General features: G+C 41.2%; 1 protein-coding gene across 1 annotated transcript in view; it reads left to right on the plus strand.

Moving 5' to 3' along the window:
* Positions 1 to 22,330, plus strand: part of LOC134541835 (hemicentin-2-like) — a 169,459-nt gene that overhangs the window by 68,984 nt on the left and 78,145 nt on the right. The window contains exon 2 of the mRNA XM_063385530.1: positions 15,634 to 15,766. Coding sequence (XP_063241600.1) covers positions 15,634 to 15,766 — 133 coding nt within the window. The remainder of the gene's footprint in view (positions 1 to 15,633; positions 15,767 to 22,330) is intronic.

The following is a 22,330-nucleotide window of genomic DNA, read 5'->3' on the forward strand; positions in this document are numbered from 1 at the left end:
GCTTACTAAAGTTTTTATTAATGCATGACTAAGTTCGTGCACAGATTTACACTGATCAACTATTTATATAACAGTGTCTGGTATTTTATAATTTCCTCTTTGCGTACATTTGGTTGAATTATATTAAAGTGGATTCTATGAGGTACTTTAATTAATTTGGTGAATAAAATATTTATTTTATTTCCAATTGGACCGATTTTTATTCAAATACAATATTTATTACACCATCTGGAATCCAACACCAATGAAGTACTGATATATGCGGCTCTTTTTAAATAATTGTGTAATATTTCAAGGAATATTTTTTTTGCTTTCGGTTCTTTAAACAAAATACATTTGTGTTCAATATATTTACGTATCGTTTTGACGAGCATAACCTCCCGCCTTGTCAATGCGCTGGCCCTCCACACAGCAACGGAAACAAAATACAAAAGATAGAGAGATAGAGAGAGAGAGAGAGAGAGAGAGAGAGAGAGAGAGAAAGAGAGAGATAATACGCGCGCGACCTTGAGACAAGCGATACTATAGCGCTCTAGCGTGGGAGACACTAACCACGAGTGCCTTCTTTTCGAAAGCAGAGCTGTCTGGCGGGGGAGCTTGCAACTACCTCAGTTTTGATTCCAAAACTGGCAGAATAAATCGTATCCCCTCGCGACTTCTATAAGTTATATATATTCAATGGTGTTACGTAGTGCGACTCTCGCTGCTGCTTCCAACGCGGTGTCGCCCCTAAGCGCGCAGTCTTCTCGTCGTGCACAGGGCAACTGTCGTCGCTGTTACTGCAAAAGGTCGTATGTCAAAATGTCTCACTTTCCAGGAGATAAAAAAAAAACTGTTTCATTCATCAGGGTTATCATATTATGTTATGAAATTTTGGTAGTATTCTTAAAATTATGCTTCTTACTTTACAGTTATTGACAAACGACTTTTTGCCACAACATAGGTTGCCTTCCGAAATACACAAACAGCCAAAAATTCAAAAATGCCAATTTTTGACATACGACCTTTTGCAGTAACAGCAACGCTATGGTAGCTGGCCATGGTAACCATACCATTGTAGCGCGGAGAAATGAAGATAAACGTGTAATGCAAGTCCGTGGAATGCTTTTCAAGAATCTGTACCAGATATTTCATGCCTAAAAATTATCCTGAAAACACACATTTCAGCCATTTTCACTGTCCTCAAAAAAAAGTTTTAAAAACGAAATACGGAAACATAACCGCTTACCCGCCCTCGGCGTATTCTTAAATGCTTTCCGTAAACAGTCCCTCCCCACTCTCATATCTTGAGCAATTTTCAAAGAGCGTGATTTTTTTTTGAAGCTCTGCACACCGTAGTATGTGTGCCCGGGTAGGCGGGACCCTTACTGGTTGTTGTAATCTGCTCACAACTTAAAACATATGTATATCATTACAAATAAGACAGATTGATGGTGGGGCGAGGAAATGTGTAATATAAAAATATGAGAGAAAAATCTTTTACGACTATTAAATCACACCATGAATTATAATTTATTTCTCGCTTAAGATGTTAAGCATATCATTTTACATTTGCTGTTTTTTTTATTTGCAAATTATTGCGTGTAACTAGTGACATTAAATTAATTTATGATGTTGTTGGCGAAACAGAATTTATTAACAGTATTTCAATTTTGGCTGTGCTAAAGGCGTGCGACGTGAAATAAATTTATCGTGATTTTATGCAATGCGAGAACAATCGCCGGGCTAGGGTTTCCGAGCGTCCGGGAGCGATTACCCTGGACCCGACAGCCGCGACGCCGCGCCGCCACCTAGTCTAATCCATCCTCCGCTCCGTGTCGGCGGCGGGCCCGCGCGGCCAGTTATAATTCTCCCCGCGCGAGTGCGCGAAAGTCGCGGCTTATCTGGCCGTTCCTCCCGGTGTCCGTCCCAGAGGTGTTTGTGGGGGAAGGGGTGTGGGGAGGGGGCGGGCATCTCCGCGCGGAAGCACTCTCCCCCCTTCACCCCTCCCTTCCTGATGTACCCCCGCCACGCCACGCGGCTTAGCGCCGCTCGCGATGAATTATGGAGCCGCGCGTCCGAGCGCCACCGGAAACACCCGAGGCCGGTCCTTCGGGAAGCCGCGCCGTGCAGCCGGGTCGCAGGTCGGGTCGAGCTGTCCACAGTTAGTACTTACGTACTAGATCTAGTACTTTCATAACTTTTTTAGTGGTCTAATACAGATCTTGTACATTTTTCTTCAATATAATAATATTATAGTAACTCCAATTAGTTTTATTATTAAGCGTAATTATTTTTTAAAAAAACTATGGAATGTATGTGTGTGTTTGGTGTGATATATTTAAGTTCGAGCATTGCAACGTCATAATAACTTCCTAAATTGTTGAAAAACCATTAAAAAAATTATTATAATTTAGTACTTTTTTTCAAATCTAGTACTTTTTTTTCTCGCCGAAGTTGGTACGAAATATTTTTTTTTTCCTTGTGGACACCCTGCTGCCCAGCGGAGCGCTCGCGGCCCGACACAGCGCGCGCGCCGGCAACGTGAGTCATGACGAACGCAGCTAGCGTGTGAAATCACGTATCACGTTGGACGTCTGTGTTAAGTATTTGGTATTTCGTAGCTAGTACATCGAGATATTATTATAGACCGGAAAAAAAATTTTTTAAATATTTTTTAGTAAACCAATTGGTTCATGAGAAGCACTTAAGACCATAAATCCCAAGTATGTTAAAAAAGTATATTTTTTTTCCCCCGTGAAAAACCTGCTGCCCATTTTGTCGGTTAAAATCCAGACACAACCTATATGTGTGTTTGCAAGGGCAGTCACCCCCCCCCCCCCCCTAGAGCCCTAGAGATTAAAAAAAATGTAGCCAAATGCAAAAAAAATACATACTTTTCCCACAACTTCCCCCCCCCCCCCTTAGGCCATCGGCTGACATCTGCTGACGACGTTCTTGTGTGTTTATATGTATTGATATGTATATGTTTTAAAATATATGTATAAATTAAAAGTGATGATGGTTTTGGGGTCAAGGGACCATGCAACTAAAAACTAGACAAATATCCCGTTAGTCACACCGTGGTAACAATTGTAATGTGTAGTTTTTTTTCTTTCATATATGCATGAAATAGGTCAGAGGTAGTGGCAACACTGGAGTGAATGTCAACTGCGGCTGCGGGCTGTCGGGTGGCGGTTGCGGGAAAAGTGGACCAACCACGTGGCAAGAGCGTGCAAACACTTAACTTAATGCGTCAAAGTGCAACGATTGACAGGCAACTCTACGCTAGCAATCCTCGAACATTCATCAAAATGTAATAAGTTTTTTTACGCTGCTGTGCTAACTGTCCATGTTTATTGAAGTACACTTCGTAGTGCTTATTGTGGGGCGACGGAAGACTGCCATAATGGAAAACTACCATAATAACATAATTCCGCCTGGGGGCGAAGGAAAAGTACCATAATGGACAACTACTATAAGTTAAAACGCAACCATACAATCCTAATACTCGAACGACATGAGTGAGTTATGTCTGTTATCTTAGAAAGAATTTGTAGAAATAAGCAGCATACAAAGTCTTGTGATTCTAATTCATGTGTGAAAATACATTTTTAGGCTAGTTGACGATAACTTGAGTGCTTTTTGAAATTCCTGCCATTGTAATTCTTTGTATAAATAAATCTGGCAACCCTACTCCCCCCCCCTTTTTTTTTACTACGCTCTTAACACTTTATTGTTCCTCTTTTGAGTAAGCTTCTCTGCACTAATACATGTGCCTTGTTAACAGAAGTGTAAAAAAATATACACATACAACAAACAAAACACAAATCTGTTTAAAGAATGTCAGTATCTATGTGAATTTCAACAAATTCATTGTAGTTCATTAAATAAAATTTCTTCTGACAAACAACATTTTAAATAATAGGTATATTATTTCAATATGTAGTTTCGGACATACGCCATTACTCACTAAATTGTATGCCATGACAAACCTCAGTCTGTTTATGCCTTAAGAAGGAAATATATCTCTTTCCCGAAACGTCGCAACTGTTTTCTTAAGAGCTGTGTTAGTCTGCGCTATAATCGTTGTAGTTTTCAAAATATCGGTTTTTTTTTTCGCTCAAATGTTGCTTACGGTGTTCACCTGTGCGTCTCTGTATAGCCGTTTTAATTTTTTTTAATTTTTATCTGTTAAGTTTAATCGTGGAGTTATTATGTTTGCCGTTAAGCAACCTAAATTTTCTTTGTAAATGAAACAGAAATATTCATGTAAACTTACATATTTGTTAATTTGTACATTTACATGAAAATAACTGTATCAATACAAAATAGTGTTAAAATTATGATATTTGTTATCCCATTACCTCCAATATTTAGTTGTTTGAATAGCTTTCTAGTATAACTGCGCATATTAAGCACGGTAAAACAAAAAAAAACAAGCCTAAAGTGAAATAACAAGGTTAATTTTTCTGTGGCTTTAAAACCCAATAAATAAAATATACAATTATACAATAACTTCATGCTTTTAAGCACACACATATTTTAACTAAACACACTCTTTTAATATCTAACATTTATTTCATAACTTTACCATCAACAGTGCAAGCTCTTTACATATTTTTTTACTATTATTTTTACTATTATTGTACAACGGGAATGTAAGTTTGTTTGCAGAAAATCAACTAAAAAATTACCAGACTAGTTATACAAATTATATTTCACTGTTATGAAATTACAGAATTCATTTCAATTCAACAACTTAAGAACACATAAGTTTGTTCGTTAACGAGGTAAGATGTTACTGCAAGTGTTCAGGACACACGAAACTATAGTAAACTCGTGGAATAACATCATGTCAGTGTTAAGAAGACTGCAAGTATCCGCTCTACCACTCTGGTTCTGGGGTAGAGCGCCTGCCTTGTGACTTGTAGGACCCGGGTTCGCGCCCCGGCTCCTCCAAGGCGGATTGCCCAGATAAAATGGTGGCATTTTCTCTGGTAGGAATACAATCCCTTGTAACAAGTCAGGCTACCAAAGAAACGGTGGGTGGAACAGAAAAAAACCTTCCAGGTGGCTTCCAAATGGGGAGCCCGTTTCTTTTCTTGGGCTCCCCATGCGGTGGCCATTCCGGGGGTTTCTCCGGGGGAACGGAGTTTTGCAAAAATATTTTTTGTAGTTTTGTAGCTTTTTAGTTTTTATTAACTGTAGCATTATCATTCCAAATTTTATATACATAAAGCTCAAACAAACATTTAAAACATTATTATTTTTTTTGCTTTTGTGCATAAAATATTTTAATTGTGTATCAATCAGTGAGTGGTTGTATACCGATATTGGGTGTTCAACCATTTATCGGTATATATTTTCTCGAAGTATTATTGACGGGTAAATTTGTCAGAAACCTTTGCACATTAATTTTATTCCTAAAAATATTATTTCTGCAAAACCACATAGTTTTCAATCAGTAATATCGTCTATAACACGCGCTTTATATATATATATATATATATATATATATATATATGTGTGTACCAGTGTAAATCCAGATGTAAATAAAATATTCTATTTATGAGCATAATCTTATGTTTAAAAAAATTATAAATTTTAGGCCTCGTCAAGCAATGCGTGGTATATGTTTTAATCATCTTACATCTATATACGCTTTTCAGTTAAATTCGCAAATGCAATTTCATGGTATTAGGTGTTCTGTAAAGTAGTAGTTTATCTCAACTACTCTTTAATATTTAATAAATGATATTCCAACTGTAATCAGAATTGATCAAGATAAGATACTAATGAAAAAAATATATAATTGGGATATATGTTTGTGAAACTATTCTGCAAGATATGATTTTCAAGTTAACAAACGTCTCTTATATACGATAGCATTAATTGTATAACCTTTAGTAAAATAAACTAATTCAATTAATCAGAATTATCACATAAGACCTTCGAGTTATATCGGATGCAAAACTTTATTTTCACCAACATGTAGATAATACTATTAGCAACACATGAAGATCTCTGCATCAACTAATTTTAATTAGAATAGGATTGAAAGTATGCAGAAAAAGTTCTTAAATTAATATTTAAACATTTCAGGCATTTAAATTATTTTGAATATGCTACATTCCTATATAAACTATTTGCATTTTATATTTATTAGTCGTTCAATCAGTGAAGTACTTTTATTATAGGACACATTGGATTAAGAATTTCAACTTGCGATCACAGAATTAGTGAGACGCTTTCAAAACCATTAGTAACTATAAAATGTGTAAAAAAAATATAACTCTTTTTGAATAATCTAGAAACATTCATTTGTAAAAATACTTAAGCAAAACGTTATTTTGAACTTTTGTAATCTACATTTTTATATTGTATTCACCATTTTAGTTTCTGTTTAAGATTTTTGTGAAAACCAAAGTAATCAATTATTTAACATGAACTTGATCAATCTTTATCTATCTGTGTGTTGTGTTGTTTCGTATTTGGTCGCATTGATGTGTATTAGTGTATATCTTGTGTTAATGTGTTTTTGTTGTTATTTTATGTCATAATTAGTTTATATGTGCTGTAAGGCACAAAAAACTGAATTTCAATTAATCTGACAGTTTTAATGAAGCAGGATAATATGCTACGCATAGTAATATTTTTTATTTCCTAATATAAAAAATACTTACATTTCAGCAGAGTTCATTTTTGAAAGAATGTAAACCAGTTTTCCTCATTCCGTAGAATTTATAAGAAATTTTGGAAGAATTCTCCTTTGTCCTTTTCAGTTATGACAGTTTTGACGGAGGCGACGGAAAAGTGTATCATAATGGAAAACTACATTTTTTTTTTTTTTTTGCAAATCGTCGTAATAAGAAAATACAGTGCTGCTCCCTATAACACATTTTTGGAAACATTTGTTTCTACTAGTGCGCGATCTATGCTGTGATTTGCGATTGCAACTATGGCAGTCAGAAGCGTTATCTGTTGGGAAACAGCTAGAGGGTTGACATCGCTACCTACCGAGTATTCTATACTTCTACTTCGAGAGCAATGCTGCTGTACTCATTCCATGCATTGTATAAGAAAATTCCGTTCTCATTATGGTACCTTTTCGCCTTTTTTCGAAGAGGGCAGGCGGAATTCTGTTATTACGGTAGTTTTCCAGTATGGCAGTCTTATTGTAACACTCGTTTAACCGTTATGTTAAGGTTCAACGATTCAAAAAACTACCGTTTCGCCGCAGTTTGCAGTTGAAACTACACAATTACTACTCTTAACGTTATTTCTGTTTCCGGTTAAGGGGAAGAATTTAAATGCAAACGGGGGTCAAGGTCGTTCTATTTCCCCCCCTCCCCAACCATCGCCGCTGAAATGATTTTTTTTCCTAACCTAACTAAAAACTAAGTGTGTTTGGGAGGGGTCCGGGTTAGGGAGGGACCTAAGTGCGTCTCAGGCCGAAGCCTATCACGCCTTAGTCATGCTGGGATCAGCCATGCAGGGAGAGGGTCGCATGCATCGTGTGCTAGGAGGGGGATTGGCCAGCCATTGGCAGCGATTGTTGCTATGACTAACTCCCCTCACTCTTTATCTCTAGTCTAAACTACTAGTTAAGTTGGGCCCAGGTAAAACCTGCACAGACACAGGGAAAACCCTGTGCACTTTCATGCGGGATGCAAGTTTGCATGCATTAAATGTAGGGAAGAATCGTGCTCACGCTCCTGGTTCCCAGGTAGAGCTCATCCGCTCGCAGTTAAGCCGTCGGGAATGGGTTGCGTTGGTGGATGATGGAAAGGGGGGGGGGGGGAGTGGTACATATTTGTTTATCTGTGTCCGCGGCGGAATTTATCGCGGCGGTTGGATGTTTGGATGACGACCAGATGCCCCCGCGGTTGTTTGGGTCAGGCGCCCTCCATCCGTCACCGCGCGCGCGACGCCATCTTGTCGGGCCGTCAGCGAGTTGAAGTCCGTGTGTGTCGCTCAGCCCCGGGAATGTCGGGCTCGCCTCGCTCCTGCACGTGCTCGAGACACTTCACAACAAGTATAGAGACTACAGGCGACAGACGGGTCGTTACCACAACGCCGAAATACCACAACGCCCAGTGGCGGATCCAGAATTTTGGTTTGGGAGGGGCTTGACCCAGCTGAGGCTGGGCTTTATCAAGGCAAACAGTAAAACAATAGTGGACCCAGATGCTTTTGGAGGGGGCTTGAGCCCCTTAGCCCCCCCCCCCCCTCTGGATCCGCTACTGACAACGCCGAATGCCAAATTGACCGCAACGCCGGCAGCTAGAAAACTGCTGTGTACCACAACGCCGAAATACAGTAACGCCGAAAAATGTTGCTGCGGGAGTGGGGAGGGGGGGGGGCACAGGATCAAAATGAAAAACGACTGAATGAATTTGTGTGCTAACCTCACCTAACCTAACCTTTGTGGCAGTCCTGCAATGACATTTTTCGGGGTTAATGTATTTCGGCGTTGTGGTACACAGCAGTTTTCTAGCTGTCGGCGTTGTGGTCAATTTGGCATTTCGGCGTTATTGTACGTTCGGCGTTGTGGTGCGTCCCCGCGACAGATGACACGTGACGGCTAGATGCATCCCCGTCGAGTTCCTCTCCAGCTTCTTGCGTCGACGACCAGCCGTCGCAGCGGGAGCCGAGACCCCGACCTCCACACTCATCGGGCAAGGATGAAATGTCCCAAGACACTTCTCCCCGCAATTGTGTACACGGCATCGTCCACACTCGACTGTCGGGTGGATGCGAAACAAGGGAAGCCTTCTTTTCACAGACGAGAGAGCCAAAACCCGAAGTTCCCCGAAGTTCATGCTTTTTTCCCCGTATCTTTTATGTAGCTATCCTAACCAAATCAACCGTCCACAATGTTTTAAAGTATTTATAATATAGCTAACATAACATAATTGACCATTAGTATCCTTTTATCAACACCGCCATATTTATTTACAATGAACAAAAAAAAAACCGAAGATGCACGATCGGGCGTTTGGCTCTCTCTCTCTCTCGTCTGTGAAAAGAAGGATTCCCGCGAAACAAGGCCTCAGTCTGTACGCGCATTAATCCTCCAGTGTGCGATGCGCGGCTGAGCAAGAACTTTGCAATACACAAAAGATTAATTTGGCAACCAGTAGCCAAAAAATAGTTCGTAACACTAAAAGAAAGATATTGTGACTTTGCACAAAACATACGTTTTTCGAGATCATTTGTTATGAAAATTGGCGCGTAATGTAATATTTTATTTGAAGATTTATTAAAACATAATTGTTTTTTAACTGTGGAAAAGATAATAGATTATCCAACAATTTGACTATATTGTTTTATAGTGCTTATTATGTGCGCAGTTAAAAATTAAAGGCTATTCGGGGAACGGTTTACAAACAACTTTAACTATTGGCGGCACTGGGCTTTTTTCTCGCCTAAGTTGGTAGGAAATATTTTTTTCCTTGTGGACACCCTGCTTGTCACCCATATTACACGTCGCCTAAACTCCGGTTACTACCATTGTAGGTACCTGAGGTCCGATCGCAACAAACTAAAAGTTAAAATAAAGTCAATCCATCAGACGACAGAATGAAAGACTTTTAAATTGTAATTGAAACGTGAACGCTTTAAAACTTGCAAATGACTGTCACGTTATTTTGTAACAGCCATTGTATTACAATTAAAATCGTAAATATACTAAAAATTAATAATTATTACATATACAATTATGGTTTTAATCAAATCTCTCGTGTTTGAAGATTTACCTGCGAAAGTTTTACCACTAAATTCTTTATAGTTTTTTTTTATTAATTAGGAACATTGAAAATTCCAGAAAATTTACAATAACTTTGTTTTAAAACCAAATATATTGTTTGTTTTTTTTACTATGATGCTGGTGCGCCAATGCCTGCCTGCGTCAGTGAGGAGGTTGATAAGTGCTCGCCGGTGCTTCTAGCGCAGTGTCTCCTCTAGGCGCGAGGAGGACAACTATGAAATATGAGAGGTAACAATAACATTAGATGGCAAACAAATGAAGATTAAAGGTGTGATGCAAGGCGCCTGGGTGCTTTCAAGAATCTGTGCCGGTCGTAAAATATAATTCTGAAAACACTCTTCACTCTTTTGGAAACGAAATACAGAAACAGTACTACTCATTTTCCCTCAGCGTTAAATGCTTTCTGTAAGCAGACAACACTCTGATATCTCGACCAGTTTTCAAACCGCGTGGTTTCTATCTGGATCTCTGCACACCGTGAGTGTGCCAGGGTAGACGGGGGCGGGGTGCTGTCATAACTAGAGACCCGGAAAATTCGCGGGTTCAATGACCTCCAGGATAGACTCCAATATCCTCTACACACTCGGGCAAATGCCACCTGTTCATTGGCTGCTGACTTGTGTGTCGTCTTGACTGGGTGGCCTGTTATTCGACACTTCTATGAGTGAGGGTCTCTAATTGGCTCTCAGTCCTCCAGGTTAACAGTGAACCAATGACAGAAGCAGCACTAAGGTATAATTATTTGAATTTTAGCATAACACGAAATGAACCCGCGAATTTTCCGGGTCTCTAGTCATAACTTAGAAACACACAACTTAGAATTTTCTAAGTTATGACTTTCTACGTTATGACGTTTCTAAGTTGTGTGGTTCTGCGTTGCGTGTTTATAAGTTACGTTTTATAAGTTATGACAGTTCTAAGTTGTGTGTTTCTAAGTTGTGATAGTTAAAAGTTATGAGTTTCTACGTTATGACGTTTCTAAGTTGTATGGTTCTGCGTTGTGTGTTTCTAAGTTATGGTCTTTCTAAGTTACGTGGATTTTTCCAAGTTTTCTAAGTAATGACAGTTCTAAGTTGTGACTTTCTAAGTTATGTGGTGTTCCCGACGGGGGCCTTAAAGGAATCAAGGGAAGAGGTATCAGCGCTGAGGAAAACAGGTATTATTTTTAGAGAATTTAGTGAGCGTCAATGCCTCTCGCTGCTTATTATTATTTTTTTTATAATGGCAGTTCTTTTTGTTTAGTTGGACACACTCCGTGATCAGTGGACAGTTATCTGTCGGGATGTTGCAGCACTGCTGTTGTCGATGGGGGCGACTGGCGGGAAGCGGCGACGCAGCGCTGCCAACCCTCCGCGGTGCAGTCGCACGCGCGCCGTCTCCCGGGTGCGAGGGGCTCTGGGTTCGAGTCCCGGGCGAGACTTGGGTGTGAGTTCACCACTGTCAAATCGGTCACAAAGATGCCGACGTCAGTGAAACTGTCAAAATGTCAACAATAAGGCCTAGCGCACACAGAGCAACTGCTTTGCAACCACAGTTGCAAACCAGTTTGGCGCGCAACCTTTTGGTGACCTCGGCAATGTATTGGAGTGGGGAGACGCACACTGCGCGACCGGTTTGTGACGATCTCAAACCAGTCTGAAACCAGTCGCTTCCAATCGTGGGCCCGCGGTTGCAGTTGCGTTGCAGACTTCAGTCACACGTGATCACGGGGTGTTGTGTTGTTGTTTTGTTGGTTTTTTGACGGCCGTATATTGTTAAATTAATATGGGTGACCAAGAAATGAACATTAAGCTAGTTGGAGAAGTGGAGAAACATGAAGCACTGTACAATTACAAACTCCCAGACTATTCACGGAAAGATGTAACGGAGAAAGCATGGAAAGAAGTGGCAGCTGAAGTAAATATGCCAGGTAAGAAAAGGTTTTATTTTGTATTTTTCAGCGAAATATTGTTACTTAGATTCAATTTGAGTACAAATTGGTGCAAGGCACAATAATTTTTGAACGGGTGAATGTTTTACGTTCAATTTTACAGTGACCCTTATAAATTAAATTAGTAACCTAATAACTTTACTAAAGTGATAATCATACCATCAGTTTATAAATAACCACATTTTTCGTTAATATCTTTGTATCCATCACAAATCTATTGTATAGTTTTTTGTAATTTTAGCTTAAGTCAGGGTAGTTACACTGCTGCTTTCCACTGCCACGGTAAACTTGCAGAAAGGAAATGATTGGCCAGATAATTTCTCAGAGCAATCGCTGATGATCCATTGTTTACCACCAAGTCTCTTGTTTCAATACCGGTCGGACGTTGAGCTAGATTTTCACGTTGAGATATGTCTTGAGGCCTGTACTCAGCTCCTTCCTGCTTTCGAACAAAGTTATGTAGGATGCAAGCTGATCTCACTATGCTATTTACTGTTGAAGAATCACGACATCGTATTGGCCCGTTTAAGACTGCAAACTTTTCTGTTGCCATTCCAAACACACATTCAATGGTTTTCCTTCCTCGGCTCAACCTGTAGTTAAATATTCGTTTAACATTGTCCAGTGTTTTACCTGAAAAAGGCCTCATAAGGTTCCGAGTCAGTGGGAAGGCTTCGTCTCCTACGAAATATTATGGGAACGGTATGTTTTTTTCATCATACCGCAATGGTGATGGCAAGGGGATATTATCACCATGTGCCATCCAGAAGTTCATTGAGCTTGCTTTGAAAATGCCTCCATCACTGTTACGCCCAGCATAACCTGGCTCAATAATTGTAAAGAGCCCATCGGCATCACAACATGCCAAAAGTACAGTTGAGTGGAAGTGCTTGTAATTGAAGTTTTCAGATCCAGTAAGTGGAAACTTTTCAATTCTTATGTGCTTACCGTCCAGTGCTCCAATGCAATTTGGAAGGTTCCATAGCAGCTCAAAACGATCAGCAATGTGTTTCAACATATCTTGAGTAGGAACAGGCATGTAAATATCCCTCAGTACGTTCCAGATAGCTTCTGAGGTTTCCTTGATAATTTTTCTAACTGTACTCTCACCTCTTGCAAAATATAAGGACACTGCCACAAATGTTTCACCAGTTCCCAAATATCTGCAACAGAAAAAAACATATAGGTTAGGTGAAACCTATTAAAATTATGATAATTTAATAGGTTTTACATAAAGAAAATATCTAATTTTTCATAAGATTTTATCTTTTTTTGTTTCAGTGCAAGATTGCAAAGAGAAGTGGAGAAATCTACGAACCGTCTTAATGAGAAGAATGAAACCTTCCCCTAGTGGTTCTGGGGGGAAGAAAAAGGCATACTACTTAGAAAATGCCATGCAGTTTTGTCTGCCATTCATAAAAACAGTAACTCCCCCCTCTCCGGGAAACTTGCCTCCACAACCCAGCAATACCCAGTCTACAGTTCCTGAAATTGAAGGTTCTGAAACCCAAATTGATGACCCCATTCAGTTGGAAATCGATCCTACAGACGAAGGCCACTTTTCCCCAGAAATGTCTCCCTCAATTTTAAAGCATTCCCAACAGGCAGTGGAAATGCAATCCACAAGTTCAACATCAAGCAATAGGCCTACTCAAATCCCAAAGAGAAAAGCCAAAAGTGCTGCGACCATAGCTGACCAAACGGTAGCGGAGTACTTCAGGCAAAAAAGGGCAAAGCTACTATCAAAACCTGAGGCCGATGATACCAATCAGAAAATTGATCGACAGCAGGGGATCAAGATGTTCCTGCTCAGCTTGATTCCAGAATTAGAAGAATTGAGTGATTTACAAATCAAACGTTTCAAGCGACAGGTGTTGAGAGTGATTGATGACATAAGTTTCTCGGGACACCATCAACAGCAGCCACGGTCTTCATCAGGCCTCACCATCCTCACCTCACCGACGATGTCCGACTTAAGAGATTCACAAATAGACTTGACTCACATGTCGTCTGATGTAAATATCCAAACTGCAGATTTTTATAACGCTTTTTCACAAGGTCTTAATAGCTCAAACATGTAAATACTCAATATAAGTACTCAATGGTCATTTCTTATGCGGATATGTTTTATTCTTATGTAAATTTAAAATAACAATAAAGTTGACTTATTAAACTTACCTCAGAGTGATCAGTAATCTTTCCTGTGCTGGAATACATTCCCTCAGGTGTGTGTCCATCTTCTCCAAGGAAGGGCCAACCAGTCTTGTTAGTTCCAAAAACGTATCTTTTGTCATTCGGTAAAAAGATTTAAACTTCCTATCTGACTGAGACAACTCTCTAGCTGCTACAAATAGCCTAGAGTTCACATTATTTCTTAAATAAGGGTGGACCCAATGCTCTCTTTGTGTCCTTCGCCGCCTTCGGTAAAGATAGTAGTTAATGACATCCTCTTCGTCTGAGTCTGATGACATGATAAGCACAAATTGTCAAGGCAATGCCTTAAAACACAGCGAACTAGGCCTACAAAATACTCCACTAATCACGCAACTGATTCACAACTGACCCGTTGACGTGTGCGGACAGAAGTTTTGTTTCAGTTACAAACTAGTTGCAGATGCAACTGGTTGCCGACTCTAGTTGCAGAACAGTTGCTCTGTGTGCGCTAGGCCTAAGTCGTACATTGGGGAATGGATGACTAGGTGGTTATTTAAATAACACCAATGAGACCAACATTAAAAAAAAATGTGAGTGAATCATTCAACACTCGCCAGTGAAGTGTAACATCTAACCTCGGTAATGAGCAAATTCATGTGTTATCACGTTGTAAATACACTTATAATACCAAACTCGGACACGAAATCTAACGAAGAGTTCTTTAAAATACGTACATTTTATGAAGGGAGTCACACGTAGTTTACGCACCCTCCGCTAGAATTCGCTGCCAGAGCAGCTACGTCGACTATCGAATCATTCGACTTGCAGAGCGAAATTATGAACTATATAATGCAACGTCTCCGATAAAAACTAAAAATACTTTTAAAAAAAATATCAAACACCAAGTTTGGACCTGATTTTCGACAAGGACGTTTATTATAATACCACCCATCTTGTTAAAATTCATTAACAGTGAATACTTTAATGTTTCTCTTTGTCTTTATGAACTTTTAATGCCGTCATCCGCCGCAAATGGCAGCACCGTAATTACATGGTTCCGTTCTTCGACTTACATCGCATACACGATATTACTCCTGCAAATTGCCGTGCACCGAGAGCCAATATGTTACACGTCAAAAAATGGTGATCCCGCACGAGTCACGTTCCACAGTTCCCGGGTTTTATCGGGGCCCCGATATCTCTCGGGGTATAGTTTCTCGAGATTCGAGTCCGGAATGGCAGTACTGCACCTCTGCATCACTGCACCGCTCCAGTATTGCAAGCACTGCCCCGTCTCACACACACGTGGTCCTCACTGACAAAAGTTTGTAACACTCGCCTTCGATCTTGTGCTCTTACGTTGCACTTTATGTTTATTGAAAAATAGGCTATATAAAATTATTGCTTAACCACCGAGGAATATAACAAGAGCGTACACAGGATTTCATCTCGGGAGGGGGGAGAGAGAGAGAGAGAGAGAGAAAGAGAGAGAGAGAGAAAAAGAGATTGAGATAATTTATGCTGTTTGCTTTCAAATTCTTTCAATTTGTTTATATATATATATATATATATATATATATATATATATATATATATGATGTCGGGGTGGGGGAGGGAATTTCCTTTATTTCTACCTACGTAAACTTCTGATATGAGATGCTATTCATTGATACAATAAGAAAATTAATTTACAAACAAGCAATTTTAACGAACAAAGATAGCCGAGGATGTGAATAGTTTGGTGACGGCAGAGGGTAAAGGAAGGAAGGGGGTGAGACGGCGGGCCGGGTTGTTGCAGTGAGCTCGGTGGGCGTGGACGCCGTGCTGGGCCACGCCGCGACGCTGCCCTGCGACATCGAGCCGGCCAGCCGCGAGGACCGCGTCTACATGGTGCTGTGGTTCCGGCGTGGCGCCGGCAAGCCGCTCTACCGGTGAGTGCCTGCCTCGCCTCGCCCTGCCACCCCTTACTCCTTACTGCTTACCCCTTACATCGTACTCCGCGTCTACATGGTGCTGTGGTTCCGGCGCGGCGCCGGCAGGCCGCTCTACCGGTGAGTGCCTGCCCCGCCTCGCCCTGCCACCCCTTACTCCTTACTGCTTACCCCTTACATCGTACTGCGCGTCTACATGGTGCTGTGGTTCCGGCGCGGCGCCGGCAGGCCGCTCTACCGGTGAGTGCCTGCCTCGCCTCGCCCTGCCACCCCTTATTCCTTACTGCTTACCCCTTACATCGTACTGCGCGTCTACATGGTGCTGTGGTTCCGGCGCGGCGCCGGCAAGCCGCTCTACCGGTGAGTGCCTGCCTCGCCTCGCCCTGCCACCCCTTACTCCTTACTGCTTACCCCTTACATCGTACTGCGCGTCTACATGGTGCTGTGGTTCCGGCGCGGCGCCGGCAAGCCGCTCTACCGGTGAGTGCCTGCCCCGCCTCGCCCTGCCACCCCTTATTCCTTACTGCTTACCCCTCTTAAATCTTACTCCTCACCTCTTGTCCCTTACACCTTCCCTTTTCCATTCCCATACCTCTATCCCTTACTCCTTATACTCCTCATACCTCTTATACCCCTGTTCCTTACTCCTCATACCCCAAACACCTTAAACCCTTTACTCGTTACCCCTTATTCCTTACACCTTACTCCTTACCCCTTACACATTGTACCCCGTAGTCCTTACATCTTACTAATCACCCCTTACATCTTATTCCTTCCCACTACTCTCTTCCCTTCCGGCTCCTTTCCCATTCCCTTGTCACACCTCCCCCATCACACTTATCCTTACCCTATACTCCTCTCCCTACCAATTACTCTTCACGTCTTTCCCTCGCTCCATCTCTTACCCACCATACCTTACACTTTACCACTTATCGCTTAGCTCTTATACCTTTCCGCTTCCCCTTCCAAACCCCTCCTTCCCTCTTGTACGACCGCTGACTCGAGGACAACATTCCAGATGGGTTGGTCCGAGGGCACCAAACACAACAGTCATTTCTCTTTCCTAGCAACAGCAATTCTTTACAAAAGTTTAAAAATGGAATTTGATTTTAACCTTTTCTGCACCTCGGAATTTGTGTCGTAAGACGCCATTCACAAACACTAGATTTTTTTTCAGTGCAGTTTATTATTTTCTATCATGATGTGTTAGTCCGAACCTTAATCACGCACCATAAAATCTATCATTTACGCTCCACCCTCCGTCATGCAGTACGTATAAACTTAGTTAAGTGCTCGTTCAATAAGTTGGATTGATAATGAATAAAGTGCATCTGAAATATCCGTCGTAGTTTCCTGGATTTTTTCAAAACTGCGCCGTGCACATAAGATCCCGCCCATTTACGTTTCGTCTTGTCACTTTTTCGTTCACTTTCACGCGTTTCGCAATCCAAAAATAATCGCGCGATAGTAATTTTCACCCGGAGCGAATTTCGGTGTTTCGCCATCTTGCAATTTCAAATATTTTGATACCGCTTGCAATAAAGCTTCCGTCAACAATTGCGAACTGGTGCGATAATCACGATAGTTTTAGTCGCGCGCGTGAAATAATTAGCTATTTCCTCGCGGCACTGACAGACCACAACCTGTTAGATATGTGGTCGCAAAAAGTTTAGATTATGATTTATGCCTTGACGTACCAAAACATTGGGGTAAACAGTTAAAAATTAGAAATATAGCTATAAAAAAAAGAGGAAAAATCCAATATGGCCGAGCCTTGTCTCTTTATATAGCAAGCTTTCACCTGAGACTCGGATGTTTTCGTTTTCTCGCCGAACAACCCTCCTTGTCTCCGCCCCCTCCTACCCTTATCCGTCCTCGTTCCTTCTCAACACCTTCATCTGGCTTTCTTAATCCGACGGGCTTTCTCCTCTCGCCTTCTCGCTGCTCGTGTTTGCGTTCCCGCCCGTACGGGGGCAACCCCGCTGTCGTCCTTCGTCGTTACACCCTCTCCTCTACTTCCTTCAATTTTTAACAAGACCGTTCTCTCGGGCTGGCTGCAACCCGCCTGCGTCACACGAGCGTCATCCGCCCTCGGGACTGGCTGTCCTCGCAGGCGGGGTGCTGTCACAACTTGGAAACACACAACTTATAAACACATAACTTAGAAACACACAAGATAGAATCTTCTAAGTTATGCCTGTTCTAAGGTACGTGTTTCTAAGTTATGGCGTTTCTAAGTTGTACGTTTCTGCGTTGCGTGTTTCTAGGTTACGTGTTTCTAAGTTATGACAGTTCTAAGTTGTGTGTTTCTAACTTGTGATAGTTCTAAGTTATGACTTTCTACGTTACGACGTTTCTAAGTTGTGTGGTACTGCGTTGCGTGTTTCTAAGTTATGATCTTTTTAACTTATGACAGTTCTAAGTTACATGGATTCTTTCGAGGTTTCTAAGTTATGACTGTTCTAAGTTGTGTGTTTCTAAGTTATGTGTGGTTCCTCTCGCAGGCGGGGGGAGAGCGCCACGTCCTTCACCGGCAAACGTAGTTCATCGCCTAGCGCTGCTCTAGCGATCCTAAACATAACACGCAATGCAACGAGAGGATTTTGCAATTTAATCACACCTTCACATGCCTAGCTACCGTTACACGTCACAAACACTTAGATCTCACAAAAATGAACTAAATCTGTCTAACGGGGGATTTTTTTTTATATACCAGACACATTGTGCATTTCGGCGAGCCTGTTTCGTGGATTGTCTAACTGCTAGGTGCAGCCTCGCTTACACTAAGTGTTTCTCACCTATGAACGTAATTAAACTTTTTGTGTACTCCTCCGTTAAAGTTCTATGCTTCATACAGTATGTATTATGTAAGTCCAAACAAAAATATTTTAATTTTATCAAGAATGAAAAGAAAAATAGACAAACAAACATCATGTATTTATTTTTTTGATGTCAAACGTTTTTACAGCCAATAGTATAATACGAGAGTCACTGGGTAATGTTATTAGGTAACAGAGTTAATGCATGTAACGTAAGCAACGTTAGTTGCTCGATGGTGCAGATTTTAAAAATAAAGGTTTTGAAATTAATCATTTTTACAGATGGCAGCAGTAGCGCATGATTTCGTATAGGTACTTACCCATGCTTTTAAAAAAGTTTACATAATTTCTCATGCTTTACATACTTTTGCAAACATTTGAATACCTTTTCAAGCGTCTGCAATCATTTTGATACTTTTTCAGACGTCTGCACATTTTTGCATACTTCTGCATATTTTCGCATAATTTTGCATGCGTTTGCATACTTACGCAACTCTATACTCTCAACTCTGAGGTTAGTTCTGGTGTTAAGTTAGCATTAGAATTGTAACAGTTTGTATAGACATTTCCTCTAAGCTTATGTACCATATTTTAGCTATTAGAAACCTTTTTTTAACTTGTTCTTAAGAGACCATTGAAGACATGGACCTACACACGTAAATTAAGGTCTATTTTCAAAGTCTGTTTATGCGTGTTATAAATAATAGAGTACCCTAAAAATTTCTTATTCCTTTTATATGTGAAGTTTCACCTCTAACGCACAAGGTGGACCACGACCAATATATTTTTTTTTTACACACAGTACTTTATGTCGACTTAAAACAGTTAAATATTTTTTTTTTCCAGGAATGCCCCAATCTCGTTAGACCAAGAAAACTGTCATAGAAAGTCTCGATATGAAAGAAATGATATTCAGGGACGAACCGTATAATTGGGGGTGGGGGGGGGGGGGGTGAGCAGGTTGCGAATGAAATGGGCGCGACTCTGCAGACTGTAGGCAGGCAGCCTGTAGCAGGCGTTGTTCGCCGACTGGAGGCAGAGAAGAAGATCGCTCGGCCAATCATCCTGATGCCGGGGCGGCCGTTTAGAGGCGTCTCGACCAGGGAGGGATGGGGGGGGGAGGGGTGGCTAGCCGTCGCCGAGGTCGCAATCCTCGAGCCGGTCCGTCGGCGGAGACCAGGTCTCCGTCACTCTGTTGTTCTTCCTTCCTCCCCCTTCCCCCCCAACCCTCCCCTAGCATGGGCGACCGGCAGTTGCAGCATCTAATATCCTCCTCTTCCTCTACCCTGCTCCGCTCTTCGCGTCTGCCCCGGCATTCTTCTCCATTCCCCCTTGCCTCCCCCCCTCCCCCCGGGAGAGACCCGTGTAGTCTCTGCCGTGGAGGAGACACACACACACACACATATACATGTATATTTCTAAGGCTTCTTCCTCCCGTTTCCTTTTATTTCCTACTTTCCTCCCCGAGTATTTTATTTGCTTCCTGATATCTTCCACCAATCCTGCACGACGTTATTTACATAACCGGAAACGTCTTCCCTCCCCCCCCTTTCCGTCTCGTTTTCCCTTTCCACTTCCCGCCCTCCGTGGATGTGGGGGCCTCGCGATTCCTTTCGGAACATTCCACCGGTTGGATGTTGGCGGGGGGAGGGGGGGGGGGAGAGGTGGTACTGCTGTTCTCCGCGGGCTCCCCTGCAAATTTATGCTCTAATTTGCTCCAAGTTTCGCGGGGGAAGCACGCAGGCGCCGTGAACTCAAGACATTCCTTTAACGCGTTCCTGGCGGAACCTTAACAATCGTCGCGATCTGCACGATGCTGGGGGCCTTTTTTTTTATTTTTTATTTTATGACCTCCTAGTTTTCGACGTCGAAGTTCCCCCCAAAACTCGCTTTTGTTCGAGACTGTGGTGAGTTCTGTGCAGCCCCAAGAGGTTTATCATGAAACTTTCTTTGGTCAACCGAAATATATGTACTTACATGTCAGGATGTTTTTGCCCGCGCACACGTTGTATACTTTCGAAAATACGGCAAACATTTTGCAATTTTGATTTTCCAGCAAGGAAGATAAAATAAGTTAGTTACAAGGCATTTCTTTCAACCTTAATTTACAAAAATTTCTTCCGATATGAAAAATAAAAAAAAATTAGCCAAAGTAAAGCACACCCATTAAAAGCTGATTCACGTTTGAATGAACGTTTTCTTCGAGGGGAAAAAAAAATTCCTGTTTAAGACCTACTTTCGGTATCATTCCGCGACACGTCGGAACCTGAATACCATTGTCGCGAACCTGTGACACACAGGCATCCAACGAGCAAAGCAAAATTGTTACTCCTGTGGAAATATATGTTGTTATCATTACTGAATATCTATTATACAGTTTTAAAAAATCGCGAGGGAGTCTTTCGATACTCGGCAGAGATGTGTAACAAGTAACCTCGGTAACCAGCAAATTCATGTGTTCTCATTTTGCAAATACCTAATAATAAGAAATTCGGACACGAAATATAACGTAGAGTTTTTTTTAAAATAATGCCGAGCGTAATAAATGTACACAAATAGAGTTTTCCAATAAATTTCTCGACGCGAACCACACGTAGTTTAGCACTTACCGCTAGAATTCGCTGCCGGAAAGCTACGTCGATTATTGAATCATTTGATAAGCAGATCTAAATTTTAAAATATAAAGACTTCAATAAATTCTAAACCTTGGCTTTGAACCCGATTTCCAACAAGGAATTTTATTAAAGTACTGCGCACATAGCCGTGCCTACAGGGGGGGCCAGGTGGGCCATGGCCCCCCCTAATGTAATCACTCAGATCGGCATTATCTCTAATGCGTTCGTTAATATTCGTATATTCCTGGCACTGTGACACTCAAACTGTTTTTCAGTGTTGCAGCGTGCTAATTAACAATATTTTTAAACATTTTATCGTTCTGGAAATACAGCCGCCTTAGTTTATTTAAAACACGAGGTCCCTTAAAATGGCCAAGCAAAAAAAAAAATTTTTTAAAGAGGTTTGTTAAAGTTCTGTTGTCTGAATTGCTGTGTTTGCATTCACTAAAAAGAAGTTCATTTCAAGGTAGATCTGGACCAAGCTATTGGAAAATTTGAGGGGGGGAAACGTGTAATTACCCTTTAATCATTGTCTATGGGAAAAAAAACATATTTTCAAGATTGTTAAAATTATACGGATATAAATATTCACAAGTAAACATATCGCATTGATACTGCACAAAAATATAAACACGGCAATGAGTGAATGTATTTAGGCTATTTAACATTCTAAATTCAGCTTCTGATTTAAAAATTTAGCAGAGCCCCCCCTAATGGAAATGTCTGGGCACGCCTATGACTGCGCATTTGTTAAAATTCATTAAACAGTTAAGGGCCCCGTCTACATGGGCACCCACACAGTGTGCAGAGCTTCAGGGGGGGAAAAAACGCGATTTGAAAACTACTCAAAATATCCGTATGGGGTCTGTTTACGAAAAGCATTTAAGAAATCGCCGAGGGCGATTCCGTATTAAGTTTTTAAACTTTATTTTTAGAAGTGTTAAATTGGCTAAAATGCGTGTTTTCAGAGTAATTTTTAGACATAAAACAACCAGTACAGTTTTTTGAAAGAACTTAAGGGACTTTCATTTCTCCTTTATCTTAATTTCTATGCCATAAACGTTATGCTCACCGCTAAAATTTCACATTCGTCCCACGCACGACGAGAAGACTGCGCGCCAGTTCAGAGG

This window comes from Bacillus rossius (assembly GCF_032445375.1).
Source record: "Bacillus rossius redtenbacheri isolate Brsri chromosome 4 unlocalized genomic scaffold, Brsri_v3 Brsri_v3_scf4_2, whole genome shotgun sequence".
Taxonomy (NCBI): domain Eukaryota; kingdom Metazoa; phylum Arthropoda; class Insecta; order Phasmatodea; family Bacillidae; genus Bacillus; species Bacillus rossius.